The 13,735-nt window shown below is 44.2% G+C and overlaps 1 protein-coding gene across 3 annotated transcripts in view; it reads right to left on the bottom strand.

Moving 5' to 3' along the window:
• BEND4 (BEN domain containing 4) overlaps positions 1-13,735 on the bottom strand; it is a 49,396-nt gene that overhangs the window by 33,521 nt on the left and 2,140 nt on the right. For all 3 annotated transcript variants that reach the window (XR_013813617.1, XM_079773414.1, XM_079773413.1), the window contains exon 3: positions 5,704-6,276. Coding sequence is in view for 2 of the 3 variants with exons in the window: in XM_079773414.1 (XP_079629540.1) it covers positions 5,704-6,276 (573 nt within the window). In the remaining variant the exon portion in view is untranslated. The remainder of the gene's footprint in view (positions 1-5,703; positions 6,277-13,735) is intronic.

The following is a 13,735-nucleotide window of genomic DNA, read 5'->3' as shown; positions in this document are numbered from 1 at the left end:
AAGTCCCTTACGGAGAAAATCTGTGTCAGGTCAGTTTCATTCAGGCACGAGTTATAGTGCTGTTGGCTGTGAGTTCAATGTTAATCAGTCAACACTATATATTAAACTAGAGGCCTGGTGCACAAAATTCTTGCACGGGGGATGGTCCCTCAGCCCGGCCTGCACCCTCTCGCAATCCAGGACCTTTCGGGGGATGTCCGACTGCTAAACTGGCAGTCGACATCCCTCTCACAGTCCGGGACTGTTGGCTCGTAACTGTGCGCCTGCCTGCCTGGTCACCCTTAACCACTCGCCTGCCTTCCTGATTGCCCCTAACCACTCTGCCTGCCTGCCTCATCACCCCTAACCACTTGCCTGCCTGCCTGATGGCCCCTAACCACTCGCCTGCCTGCCTATTGCCCTGGTTTCTGGTCATTCTGGTCATTCCACTGTTTCGGTTGCTGGGCTTTTATTATATAAGATAAGGTCTCCTTAAATAAAAACAAACATAAAATAAGGTATTAACCGGCTGATAAAAACGCTGTGACCAAAAGCTCACAGTAACCTAGCTCTGCATTTCTCCTAGGAGCAATGGTTCAGTATTCAGTGTCCACGGCAACTTGAGAGAACATAACTACCGTGAAAATGAGAATCGACTGTTCTGAGGGTGGAAGTTGCTAATAAACCAGATCTGGAGTAGAGGCCTGGATTACTCCTAGATCTGCCACAGATATCACCTGTCCAGGTTTCAACACTTCTGTCTGTAAATTGGGAATACTGGAGTTCCGAGGATAAACTGAGATATTAAGTATACTTTTTAAAAAAGTAGAAAGTTCTTTAAAAATATCAACAAGTATTTCTCCCCTATAATGTGTCATAATAATTTTACTTAAGTTATTTTTAAATGACCGTATCCTATGGATCTAACACCTGTATTTTCGTAGTTTACAATCTCTGAACTTGGTATTCGAAGATAACTATAATCTGCAATTACAATTTGCAGTGTTTTTCTTCTTTCGTAATGGAACATAAAGTATTGGTGTGCCTTACATTCACTGGGGTCTTAATTTACATGAAATAATGATATTTTATATCCATCCTCCCTTATGATTTTTTTGTCACGTAGTGCTGATGGTAAGCTTTTTAAATAAATGTGAGTGCTCTAAGCTGAGGCCCTCTCTACGAAAAGTTTCCCCACCATTTTCATTCATTTATTATTATTATTTTTTAATCTTCACCCAAGGATATTTTTCCATTGATTCTTAGAGAGTGTGAAAGTGAGAGAGTAAGACAGAGAAACATCTATGTAAGAGAAACAATTCAATTGATGCCTCCTGCACGAGCCCCGACCAAGGCCCGGGCCGGGGAGGAACCTGCAACCAAGGTATGTGGCCTTTACCAGAATCGAACCCGGGACCTTTGGTCCACAGGCCGAAGCTCTATTCATTGAACCAAACTGTCTAGGGCCCATTTTCCTTCCTTTAATAACCTCGCAGCTCTTTGTATTCCTGATCCAAATATCTTTTCCTGTTGTGGCTTTTTTTCTTTTAACCTGTTTTCACTTTACTTTAAAAAACTTAAACTTTTATACAGTCTGTCTAATTTCTAGTGTGATCATGTAACACAGAAGAAAATGTGCTAATGCGTCTTTGGGATAAAATATTTAATTGCCTACACGTGCAAGTTAACTTTGGAACGTTAAGTTAGCGCGTATTGTCCAGAGCCCTTTGCTTGCAGGTAGCTGATAATTAGTAAGACTTTGTTGAATGTTTCACAAATAGTACAGTAACACAGACCCTCTCAAGTGGTGCTGGAAAGAACACCTCTCCCAACCTTTCCTTTTGGTAAGATCTACCACCACCTTCCTTTCCCCCTTGGGTAGCTACCCACGCGAAATCTTTTCTTCCTGTAAACTAACAGGCTCATTTCTTTTGAACTTTCACATCAAGAACTGCTCTCAGGTACGAATGCTTTATCTCAGGAAAAAAAAACAAAAACGAAAACAAGAATCTCAGTGCTGCTCACCAGCATGACTGTGGAGAGGCAGAGAAGTGGCTGAGGAAAGTGTCTTGGCTCTGGCCTAGAGCAGGTGCCCCCATCTCCCTGTTAACCTTATTTCCTCTGCTAACTGCTGGATGCTACCATCTATACATATAAAACCCTAATATGCAAATAGACCGAATGGTGGAACAACCGAACAACCAGTCACTATGATGTACACTGACCACGGGGGGGGGGGGGGGGTGTGGAACATGGTGGGCATAGGCAGCAGGGGGCAGAGAGTGGAACATGGCGGGTGTTGGCTGCAGCGGGATGGTGGAGCAGGTGAGCAGGGGTGCCAGACCAAGGCGGGGCGCCAGTCGCTGTCATCAGGGCGAGCCTCTGGTGGTTACTGAAAATTCTTTGCTCCTGCTCGCCGTGGTTTCACCCGGTGCTTGCACCCGCTGCTGGCGCCAGAGTCACTGCTCGCACCTGCTGCTGGCCCCGATCACCCCTCAGGACTTCTCCACCTCCCCCTGCTCCTGAGGGGTGATCAGGGCAGCAGCTGCCGCTCAAACCTGCTGCTGGGGCCGGCCCCAATCACTCTGTGCCATCAGTGGGTACAAGTGGGGCTGATGCTGTCAGCATGTGGGAACAGAGGCAGCAGGAGCGGGGCTGCCAGCAGACAGGGGACCAGGGGCCATGGCGGGAGGGGCAGGACAGGGGCACGGAGGATGGGCCGAGACCCACCCCTGTGCCCACCGCAGCCTCGCAACCCACAGTTCCTTTCAAGGTGCATGAATTCGTACACTGGGCCCCTAGTCTCATTATAATCATCCATTCTGATTGGCTGTAACTAGGTTCCACCGGAAGAAAGTCCCAGGTCCTTCCATGCAAATGTACTGGCCTCCAGGACAACAGAGGCCTGCTGGGGCCAGTGGGAAGCGTGACACTGATCCCACATTACACTGGAAAGTTACTGCTTGCAAAATACTCTTGTTATATGCAAACCCAGAGTACTACTTGCTGCATTTTACTTCAAGTAGGTATCTAAAAAGAACAGATTTCCCCCCTCAAAACAGATAGCTCATAGAGTGAAAAGTGGATTCTTGGGTGATCATCAGCCTGGTTGGTTGTTTAGCCAAAACAGAAGTTGGGAGATGAAGGCAAGAGGGCAGTGACGTCCCTTTTGAGTCGAGTTTTCAGCTCCAAGTGACATGTTCAACCTGATGCCCAGTGTTAAGGTGTCCCCAGGTAGTGAGGACTTGCATAGAGTAATCACAAATAAATTATTATTTCCTGCACTTCACAGTCATTATTTTCTATTCATAATAGTCAAAACTGATTTTCATCTCTATAGCTGGGTTTCAGTATAGATCATTAAAGCAATCATTGTTCTCCATGTAAAATGTCTATTGGTTCAAGTTCAGGGTTATCAACGGGGCTGAAATGCTTACAGTAATAGTAATTAGCTAATATCAACCTGTGCTATTCAATGTCTGAGCATCAAGAGGGCTCAAGAAATTGCAGCATTTCTGTCTTCCTGGGAAGTAGACAAGGACAATGATTAGTGGCAGGTCTGTGATGAGCTACCCCCAAACACAGACATTTCATCTGGGACAGATTCAGGAAATGAGAGGTGGACTGAAACCCCCTATTTGCTTAGAACTTGCCAAGGACAGATGGTTTGCCAAATATTTAGGATTAGGAATTAGGCAATAATACCCTGGACATTTATGTCACCAGACCTTGCACTCTAGAACTCTTACCCACAGTTCTGAATAGCTGATATAAGTATCCACAATTGGTTGGTCTCCAGGTCATGATTTTCTCCCTCAATGAAAGGGAAGGAGTGGGGAGTAAAATGGAAAATACCCCTTTGGGGGTAAAACCCATGGTTAATCGACCATGACTTATGGAACTGTGAAAGCTGTAAAATCCCACAATGTGTTAGCTGCACCCATATCTCTCAGACTTGGAGTTCTACTCAGTCTCTCTCCTGCACTCAGTGCCAACCTGGTGGAATACCTGGCAACCTGGCAACAGACACCGTGACTCTGTATCTAACCCCAGGGCTCAAACACAAAAGAGAGAATGGATTTACTGTACCTCTTGCTTCTCTCCCATAAAACTACTGTATTAAATCTAATTCAAAAATATTCTGAACCAAACCTTAGGTCTACTTGAAAATTTCTTTTAAATAAAAAGGAAATAAATTTCTGATTTGGCAATTCTTCACACTTGTTTTTGCTTCCTATGTGTACTAATAAACAAGTGGGTAACTTTTTTCAACATGCCCTTTCTAGATTCAGCCGCGTAATTGGGTGGCACAAAGACACTGAGTTAGGAAAAAAAGTAACTTGGGTTTATATTTATGTATCAGCTTTCAAAAATTTAAATGTAGCCCTGGTTGGGTGGCTCAGTTGTCCTGTACCACTAAAAGGTTGCAGGTGTGATCCCTTACCTAGGTTGTGGGTACATATGGGAATCAACCATCAATGTTTTTATCTCACATCAATGTTTCTCTCCCTGCCCCTTCTAAAACAATCAATGAAACATATCCTCAAGTGAGGATTTTAAAAGGTTTAAATTTATTATGTATGCTTTATTTTGAACACAATGTATTAGTAGAGTAGAACACGTACTATGTAATTAACCAATAAATGTGTACATTGGTGCTCAAAAATTTTTATCAATGGCTATGTAATTAAAGAGGTTAGAAGATACTGCTCTAGCTAATGATCTTAATATCTTTTTAAAAAACGTGTATATATATTTTTTTCTTTTTTTTAGGGAAAGAGGAGAAGGGAGAGGGGAGAGGAGAGGGGAGAGGAGAGAGAAATGACTGGTTGCCTCCCATACGCACTCTGACCGAAGGCACCCTGACCGAGAATTAAACCAGCAACCTTTGGGTGCACAGGACAATACTCCAACCAACTGAGCCACACTGGCCAGGGCATAATATCTTTTGTCAGCCACAGACATGCAGGCATGAATTCAAATACATAAGCAAAATCAGTACCTTGCCATAAAGGTGACTTTTACTTTTGTGCAAATCTAGTATCTCTAAGAGGCAGAAAATGCCTCATATTTTGCCAGGGGCACAAATAGTTTGGGATCAGACTAATTACTGGTCTGTCTTCGATCTATTCCTTTTAGTTTACAGCTGCTTATTAACTTTACGGAGGAGTTTGCATGCTAAAAAGAGACCCTGCCTGTTGAAACTTAACAAGAAAGGTAAGAAACTGATGGACTAGAAGAGTTCATTTGTTCATTACTACTTGAGCCCGGTCTCTCTGAAGGTATCATTTAATTTAATTTCTATCACTGATTAATAAAACACATATATCAATGTCTGTAAAAATACAAAAGGAACAAGGTCATTTTTTTAAGGAAACCCAGGCTCACAGTACTCGGCCTATTCCGATCTCACTGTACCACACCTAGGGATCACTTTTATATCCACAGAGACATCTTCCAGTGTGACTATGGCCTTCAGGCCTATACCCAAGAATGTGGTGGCTTAAACACAGACAGGACAAGGCTAGTGGCTCATCCTGAAATTTCTGTTTGACGCAGGCAGGCTAAGGGTACCCTGTCCATACCTGTTTTTCCAACTTTTCTACATCGCTGGCCAAAAACAAATAAACAAACAACATATATACGTGCATGCATACACACACACAGATGAGACAATGGAAAGAAAGAAGTTGCAGTTGTCTTGTAAGTAACGTGACAGGGTACCTGGGATGCTCTCTAGTTTCCTTCGGAGCTCTTCATTTTCTTGTTGCAGGGAAATGACCTCATGCTCCAGCTCCTGGCACCTGGGGCAGTAGCCTTCCTCCTCCTCCTCCTCCTCCTCCTCCTCTTCGGGCAGCGTAGAAGACGACGGGTGACCATGGGACTCAGACGTTGCCGGGGAGGTCCAGCCTCCTAGGGTATGCACGGGAGAGGTTGACAGAGGGTCCACGTCGGCCAAGTGGCCGTACTCGCTGACCGATGAGGTGTTTGGGGTTGGAAAGCTCCCCGAGAGCAGGTAATTTTGTAGGGAGTCCGTGAAAACTCTCAGGAAGGCAGACGTCTGTTGTTTCCTTTGCATATATTGCATCTCTATGTCCACACTGTCTGAAGTCTGACTGTGGACCCCTTTCCCAACGTGACACGGGTCCTGCCTTTCCGTGTAACTTGAGCCTTCCTGCTTCACGTAAGAAATCATGGACTGAGAATGGCTGGAGTCCAGAAGTTTGCCTCCACAATTTAGGAGGCTAAGCACTCGACTGCACTGCTGGGCAAAGGCATCCAAGATCATGCGACTCTCTGAAACACAGGAAGGGACACGTTAGAGACCAGCAGCCAAAGCCAAGAGATAAGCCAAGTCCCCAATTTTGAGTTTACCATTAAAAAATGTTAATAATATGCATTTCTACCATCACGTATCAAGGTGACCTGGAGAATGCGCTCTTAATGGGATGCACAGCTTCCTGCTGTTCTGCCTGGTGGGGTGCCTGAGGAGGTGTCCCCAGCCCCTTCCTCTGGGACACGGCTGGACGGTGTGCCTTTGGGCCCCGCGGAGAGATTTCCCTCCCTGTGGCATTAACTGGCCTGCACAGGTCTGAACTCACACCTACGGCTTCATTAATGTCGTTCCTCTAATGAATCGAGCCAGCCACTGCAGACTCGATTTCTCATTGATAGGAGGGCTTAGAGCAATCATTACTTCTATTTCTGGAGTGCCCTCTCGCCCTTGCTATTAATCAGCTGGTACAATCCCTGCCGAGAGTACGCTGCTCCCAGATACAAATGGAGAAGAAAGATAAGTCTTTTTGAAGAGCTCACTAGACACCTGAGATAAAACAGAGAGTGGGCCCATCAGGCATACCGTGAGGAGCCCCAGAGCAACACTGCACGTGCCATCCACTATCTGTGCCCACTGCTCCTTCTAATTTCTCGGCCAACTTGGAGTTCTCGTCAAGGCCAATGTTTAGGCTGATCTATAACAGCGTCATCTGAAAAGCAGTAGTGCCTCTTCCGTCAGGTTGCCACATCTCCTAAAATGGCATGTGCTGAGAATGCCAGTTGCTCACATACACGAATTCTAAAGCATATTAACTGTTAATCAGCGAAAGCAAAGAGCAAAAAGAGAAAGCAATCAATTCACTGAAAAAACAAAAGAGAAAAAAAAAAAAACCACCCCAAAACTGTGGAAATGTGATTTAATATTGTCTAAATGTCTTGAAAATTCATCTAAATATAAATGTCACAAGGTAGATTCCCTTCTTTCCTGACCACCACCCAGCATGGATGAGCTACTTATAAGTACAGAGAGAGAGAGAGAGAGAGAGAGAGAGACACACACACACACACACACACACACACACACACGTTTTAGGGCTTTTAGAGTGGTAAGAGGAAGCTTCTCCCTTCCCAGACTCCTCCCTCCCCCCCCCCCCCCCCCAGAATAATGGCAACAAACAAAATTGTAGATTTTTGGTGTCAATTAACTGTTGTTTATGATAGAAGTGTAACCAGCTACTTGCTGTCTCTGAAAATGTTGACTAGCTATATTTTTCCCCCCTGAAAATAAACAAGTAAACAAAACCCCCCACAACTTTTAAAATGAAAAATGGTGAGATCCTCCAGGGCTTCTATGGGAACAAGGAACCAGAACAGTTGTGATTAGAAATTGATTTCTCCAGAAATCCAGGATATATGACCAATGAAACCACCCTTCAGAAACCTCCATGCTCCACTTTGCTTTTTTCTTTAAATTTTATTTATTTATTTTTTGTTAATCCTCACCTGGGGATATTTTTCCATTGATTTTCTTTTTAGAGAGTGGAAGGGAGGGGAAGAGACAGAGAGAGAGAAACATAGATGTGAGAGAGACTCATTGATTGGATTGGTTGCCTCCTCCCGCGCCCCGACCAGGGCCGGGGATCGAACCTGCAACCAGGTACGTGCCCCTGCCAGAATCGGACCGGGGACCCTTTAGTCCACGGCTCTATCCACTGAGCCAAACCCGCTAGGGTGCTTTTTTCTTACTATTCTTTCCTGAAGTAATTAAGGTACTGGGAGAATTAGAGGGGACGGGGGGGGGGGGGGTCCACATCTCCTGTTTCGATTTACCTGGCATACAGGAAGCACCCCTCATATTCCCCCAAATCCACACAATGCTACCGTCCCCAGATCCCTCCGAAACAATCAGAAGTCAGCACACAGAGGCCGGCGCTCTCAGGTTCAGGAGAGGAATAAAGACTACTTTCCGTGAGCACAGTGGGATGGAGTGCACTGGGGTCCGAGGGCCGGCATAGTACCTCAAGAAATGCTATTTACTGAATGCATGAGGGACCCCTGTAAACAAACAGAGGCTCTTATTAGTTCAGGGCAGTGCCAGATTTACTTGGGTGGGGGTGGCAAGACCACTGTAAGCGGGCTGGGAGGCCACAGCAGCATTTTCTTCTTGGCTTGGTGCCTCCTCACTCTTAGGAGTACTGCCCTAGACACAGGCAGGAGGGCCCCGGCCTAGACCCTCCCCCTCTAGCCCACACTCTCCCCACAGAGAGGAATGGAATTCCCTAGTCAAACTGCCCCAAGGGCTGGTCTCTTCCCTGAGCCATCTTCCCGAAGACACACCATGGTGCCAGAGCTTGGAAGTTTCAACTGGGGCATCCATACGTGTGCGCATATGAGGTCCCGGCTACAGGAAGATGACACTGGGGGTGGCAACAGAAGGCCATGGGCTGGCTGCAAGTCAAACGTGGTCATGATGCTGGTGTCTTTGCCAGGGTAGACAGATAGAACCTGTTTTTGTTTGTCAGCTTGAGTAGGTCTTTTAATTATTTAGATATATGGTATGTGGGCTTGCCTTTGTACTCCTGCCCCGAATCCCACAAATAATAGACCAAGGTCTGTTGTGTTACACCACTAGTTTGAGGGCTAAAGGAGGAACCAGATGCCGGGCATAGTTTCAAGCCAGAATGGATAGATGGGCTGGGAACTGGGCTGAAGATGCCACCAAGGTAGTCTATTTCCTGCCCTGGAGAAAAGGGGATATGGACACGGCAAGTATCTCTACACACAGACCACTGGAACTGACGACCCTTCCGCCCCCTGCCAGGTGGAGTGAAGAATTGAGCCCGTGATTCAAAACTTAATGGGGGAAAGACCTCAAATATTTGGGTATCATTTCTTCACCATGACCAAAAACAAGATAGTGAACAGTTGAACCATTTAACGGGGGAGGGTTAAGATGTTGCCCCCTCATTTCTTTACTTCCGGGTTTTTGTTCTTTTATTAGTAAAATCAAAGGATGATATTGATTGGGAATTTTCAATTCTAGCACGCTAGCAGTTTTCATTCATTTTAATCCTATAATCCTATTCTAGACCTGAAGTTGTATTTACTGTTTGCATTTTAATCAGCATCGTCCCAATTGATTTACAGCCTATACACTGTTAACATAACCTTGATGAAAGGAACAAAATATGAAAGGGAAGGTTAAAATAGAATTGTCTAGAAAAGATTGCTCAATATATTTGTTCACTATCCTAAATAAGACTCAGTAGTTTTAATCATATTGATAAATCACATTAGGGTATAGATTTAAGGGAAAAGAATCTGACTTAGGGACAAGTATGATTTGTTTTCTTAATTGAAGGATAAACTCGTAATATGCTGAAAAAGGAATCATTATGTAATACTCTACATTATGAAGATAATGTATTAAAGTGCACTCAGAATATCAGAGAATAGCTACAACCATAAATAAGTTTCTGCCTGCAGTTTTTTTTAAATGCTTCATTCTCAGACTTGACATATGCAAAAACAGCAACTATAAGCGTTAAAATGGAATTTCTTCTCTTTTTAGCATGTTAAAATATTTGAATAGTTTTAATATCAATACATTGAAGAGTGTGATGAAAAATATTACTATTACACTTGGTAGAAAACAGTAAATCTTCCACTTAATACATATTGCAGCCAGCAATACTTCAGCTTTCCAGACAGAACGTAATTAGAAATGCAAGTGTTGTGCTATGCCCGTTATCGCTAAGAAATGGAGAAAAGTTGTTTTCATAGGCACACATTTGAATGGCCACTGATCCATGATTCTTAATTGTGCAAAGTGTGAACGTGTATTTGGAATTTTTAAACTGTTTCCCCCCCTAGTCACAGAATGCTCCACTCAGATGATGGCCGAGAAGTACAAAGGGACTTTAAAACTACTTATTTTATCCCTAACTTCTCTGATAGACACATAAAATGTCAGTCACAAACCACCCTAAAATGACCACTTCCGTCTAACTTATTTTGCTTTATTGTGCAGTCTGTTGGGAGATTATCAGGCTGCAAATTGTACCTACTCTGATTCCAGAACCTGAACCCATGATTATTTTTTTAATTACCAAATTTCATTTCTAGAATTTTTCTGAATTTAAGTGGTTTAATCCATCTTGAATCTGTAAGTGAATAAGACGGATAGGAAGTCAGCAATCAAACCCAGGGCTCCTACTTTAATGTCCTTCTTTGTAAGCAAAGCCTTGGGTGGAATTTGTCCATCACAGCATACCCCCAAGAGTATTCTGTTTCTATGAAGGAGATCACAGCCGTTGAGATTAGTGGTAACCTTTTGATTTTAGCCCAGCCAAGGGTGAAATCTATTAATATTAAAAATGCAGAAGCCGAAAAATTTTTGTGTGACCTACTATTATGTATTTATACAGTATACCTACCCAAAGGATTTCCAGCTAGTTCAAAATAGATTAATTTCCTTAAAACATTAATATAACTTCTTTTTAAGAAAGGACGTCATGGCATAGAAAGTTAGAAAATGAAGGCCTCTTTGGAAGCATCACCCTTGTCTTAAATCAATGAACTATGTCTTTTAAAAAAAATGTCATCCTATTTTTTTTCCGTAATGGCAAACATCAACACAGCAAAACAGGATGCAATTTTTCTAAATAAATAAATCAATGATGTGTCAAAAATTAACAGATGAGTTAATATACTTGGTGCTATCAAAACCAGATGGTGCTTCCTAATACTCATCCTGCTCAGTCAATCCCTGAATATTTTCTGGACCATCGGTATATAAAATAGGATGCTGCTATTTGTGATGGCAAACAAAAGCAATCATGCCTGCCAAGCACATACTATAACAGGCAGCATTTCAGCTCTGCTAGACAGAAAGTAATTAGAATGCTTTTAATGTCCAAAAGAATGATGCTGATAGGCTGCCACAGATGTGTAGATTTATGAATATTTATATGGTGGTTTATAGCTGACACTTTTATCAGTTGAAGAAGATAAAATATCTGCCTGACTCAAAAGCTTGACAGTCAGGTTAATAAAATCTCATTAAAGAGAATGACCTATGCAATTATATAGGATTTATTGTAATTCATTTTTGATTGTACTCTGCTTAAAGATGCAATTTCCCATTTCCTGATGCCAAATTTAGGCTGCATATCAAGATCTACGTGGGTTTTAACTCTAAGCCTCCCACAGAGGAAAAATATGTTTTAAAACCATGGTATATCCCCCCTTTTAAGGAAAATTACACTCTTCATGATATTTTATAAGAATGTTGAAAAAAATTTATTTTTAATCACATATTTCTCCTCTCAATGGTTTATGGCCCATACATAAGATTCACTTCAACCCTTTCATCTTTTCACTGCATTTACTCTGGACACACTTATCTCTCTTCTTCTATCCTTGACTCATTTAATCACACTGATGTTCTGACTATTTTCAGTTTTCTTTACCAGGTGGTTTGAGAAAATTGCAATAACACTTTTGTTAGGGGGCAACAAATAAGTGATCACCCCCACCCCACCCCCACCCAGTATGCTTAAATGGTCATCCCTCTGAGCACACATGCTCATTGGTTCAGAGTGGAACCACTAGTTCATCAACAAGCCAATCAGCACCTCAGGCGACTGTCCCTCTGATGGTCACTCACATCACTGTGCCTGTTAAGAGATGGCCTTGTCCATCAGTGATTAATAGGAACACAATTCATGATGTCTAGTACCATGGGCTATATTTTCCCTCCAGACCAAGCACGTGGTATCCTGACCTTTGGTGTTATCAAACTTACCACTCTATGACCTCTAAAAAAAAAAAGAAGAAGAAAAAAGAAGCCTTGAAAATAAAAGGGGGCATCAACAAGCCCCTTTTTACTTCTTTAGATTGAGTGATGTGATTTCCACCTGGGGACAGAGACAAAGTAGACTAAATAGGACATTAGAAGAAACACGAAAAGAGAGCATTTAGAACATGGTGAGAAAGGAAAACCCCCCCCACAAAACTACTTGTGAATGTACGCAGCAGGGAAAGTGCCAGAGTAGGAAAGACTATGGACAGGATAGCAAGTGACTAGTGCAGAGAAAAGAAGGAAAAAGCAAGGTTAAAATAAAACTACAGGTAAACGTGGAAATGAGAGGGGCAGGTTTATTGTGTATAAAAGGAAGTAAAAGACTAAAAGTCAGCAATGACTGACAAGAGAAAGCAAGATGAGAATAGACTAAACAGGACAGCAAAAGGAGAGGGAAAAACCCGAATGAACACGGTGGAACTGAGGTTATGCAAATGAGTTAAGCAAAATATAGAAAACAGGAAAAGGATTCAAACTTCTGAAAAACAAAATAAAAATATAGGAAGATAAAGCAGCGCTGGGGAATAAAAATGGGCATGAACAAATCAAGTCCCGGGAGAAAGAACACAAACCCCTCCCGGGGGTAAAACAGAAGAATAAAGAGGAAAATAAAAGTGGGCAAGTAACCTGAGAATGAATCTAAAAACACAACAGAATACTGGGGCCAAGAGCAACTGAAACAAACAAAACACCACAGTGAACCATAAGGACACCCACAGAAGAACCCCATTCAAAGCAGCCAAACATCTCCAGATCAGTGAGGTATGTAACAAAACAAGTCTTCACTAAAACCTGCAATTAGATTTTCTTTCTCAAAACCAATCCTTCAAGTGTCAAAATATTGACAAACAACACAACATTGGCGTCGGGCACCTAGAACTCATTTAGAGACAATGCTCGGATTTTCATGAGAAATAAAGCCCTGGACACATTGATATGCAGAATTTGGGGCAAGGGGCCTCTCAAGTGTCCTGAAAGGCCTGAGCAGGAACTTTTAGTTCTGATGAGCCAGAAAAACGTGTTTGCCTGCATGTCCTCAGGGAGCAGAGAGGGCCCTGGTTCGCAGGCCCCGGGCTATGCTGGCCCACCTTCCCTCCCGCTGCCAGGCAGGAGGGCTGGCCTTTCCCCAGGGCTCCCCCTCCTCCCCCACCCCGCCCCGCAGGCTCCAGGTGAAGGAGAGGAACCTGGTACCCTGGGGTGGACCCCGCTCCCCGAGGCATTTCTGCAGGCCCCGGCCCAGACGCTCCGGGGCGGGAGACCCCGCGGCGCAGCAGGGTCCCACGGCGGGGAGGCGCGCGGGGTGGGGGTTTGTGTGCCAGGGCCGGGAGCGCCCGGGCTCTCGCGGCTGGGGCGGGGGGCAGGATGCCTCCTTCCCGGAGGTGGGCCGCGGGGTCGAGCGCCAGTTCCACCTGGTGGCGGGGGCAGAGGAGCCCACGGGCCGGGCTGAGACTTTGGGGTGGGGTGGGGGGGGGGGGGAAAGACACAGAAGCAGAGGCAACGCGCGCACCAGAGCCAGCCGAGCAGACCGCGGCGCAGAGTGCATCCAAGAGGAGCAAAACAGGACCAGGAGGCAGAGGACGAGAGAGAGAGACGGAGAAACGAACGGAGAGAGGGAGG

Source organism: Cnephaeus nilssonii, assembly GCF_951640355.1.
Source record: "Cnephaeus nilssonii genome assembly, chromosome: 1".
NCBI lineage: Eukaryota > Metazoa > Chordata > Mammalia > Chiroptera > Vespertilionidae > Cnephaeus > Cnephaeus nilssonii.
Note: the sequence above shows the minus strand (reverse complement) of the source record. Positions and strands in the feature narration are given on the sequence as shown.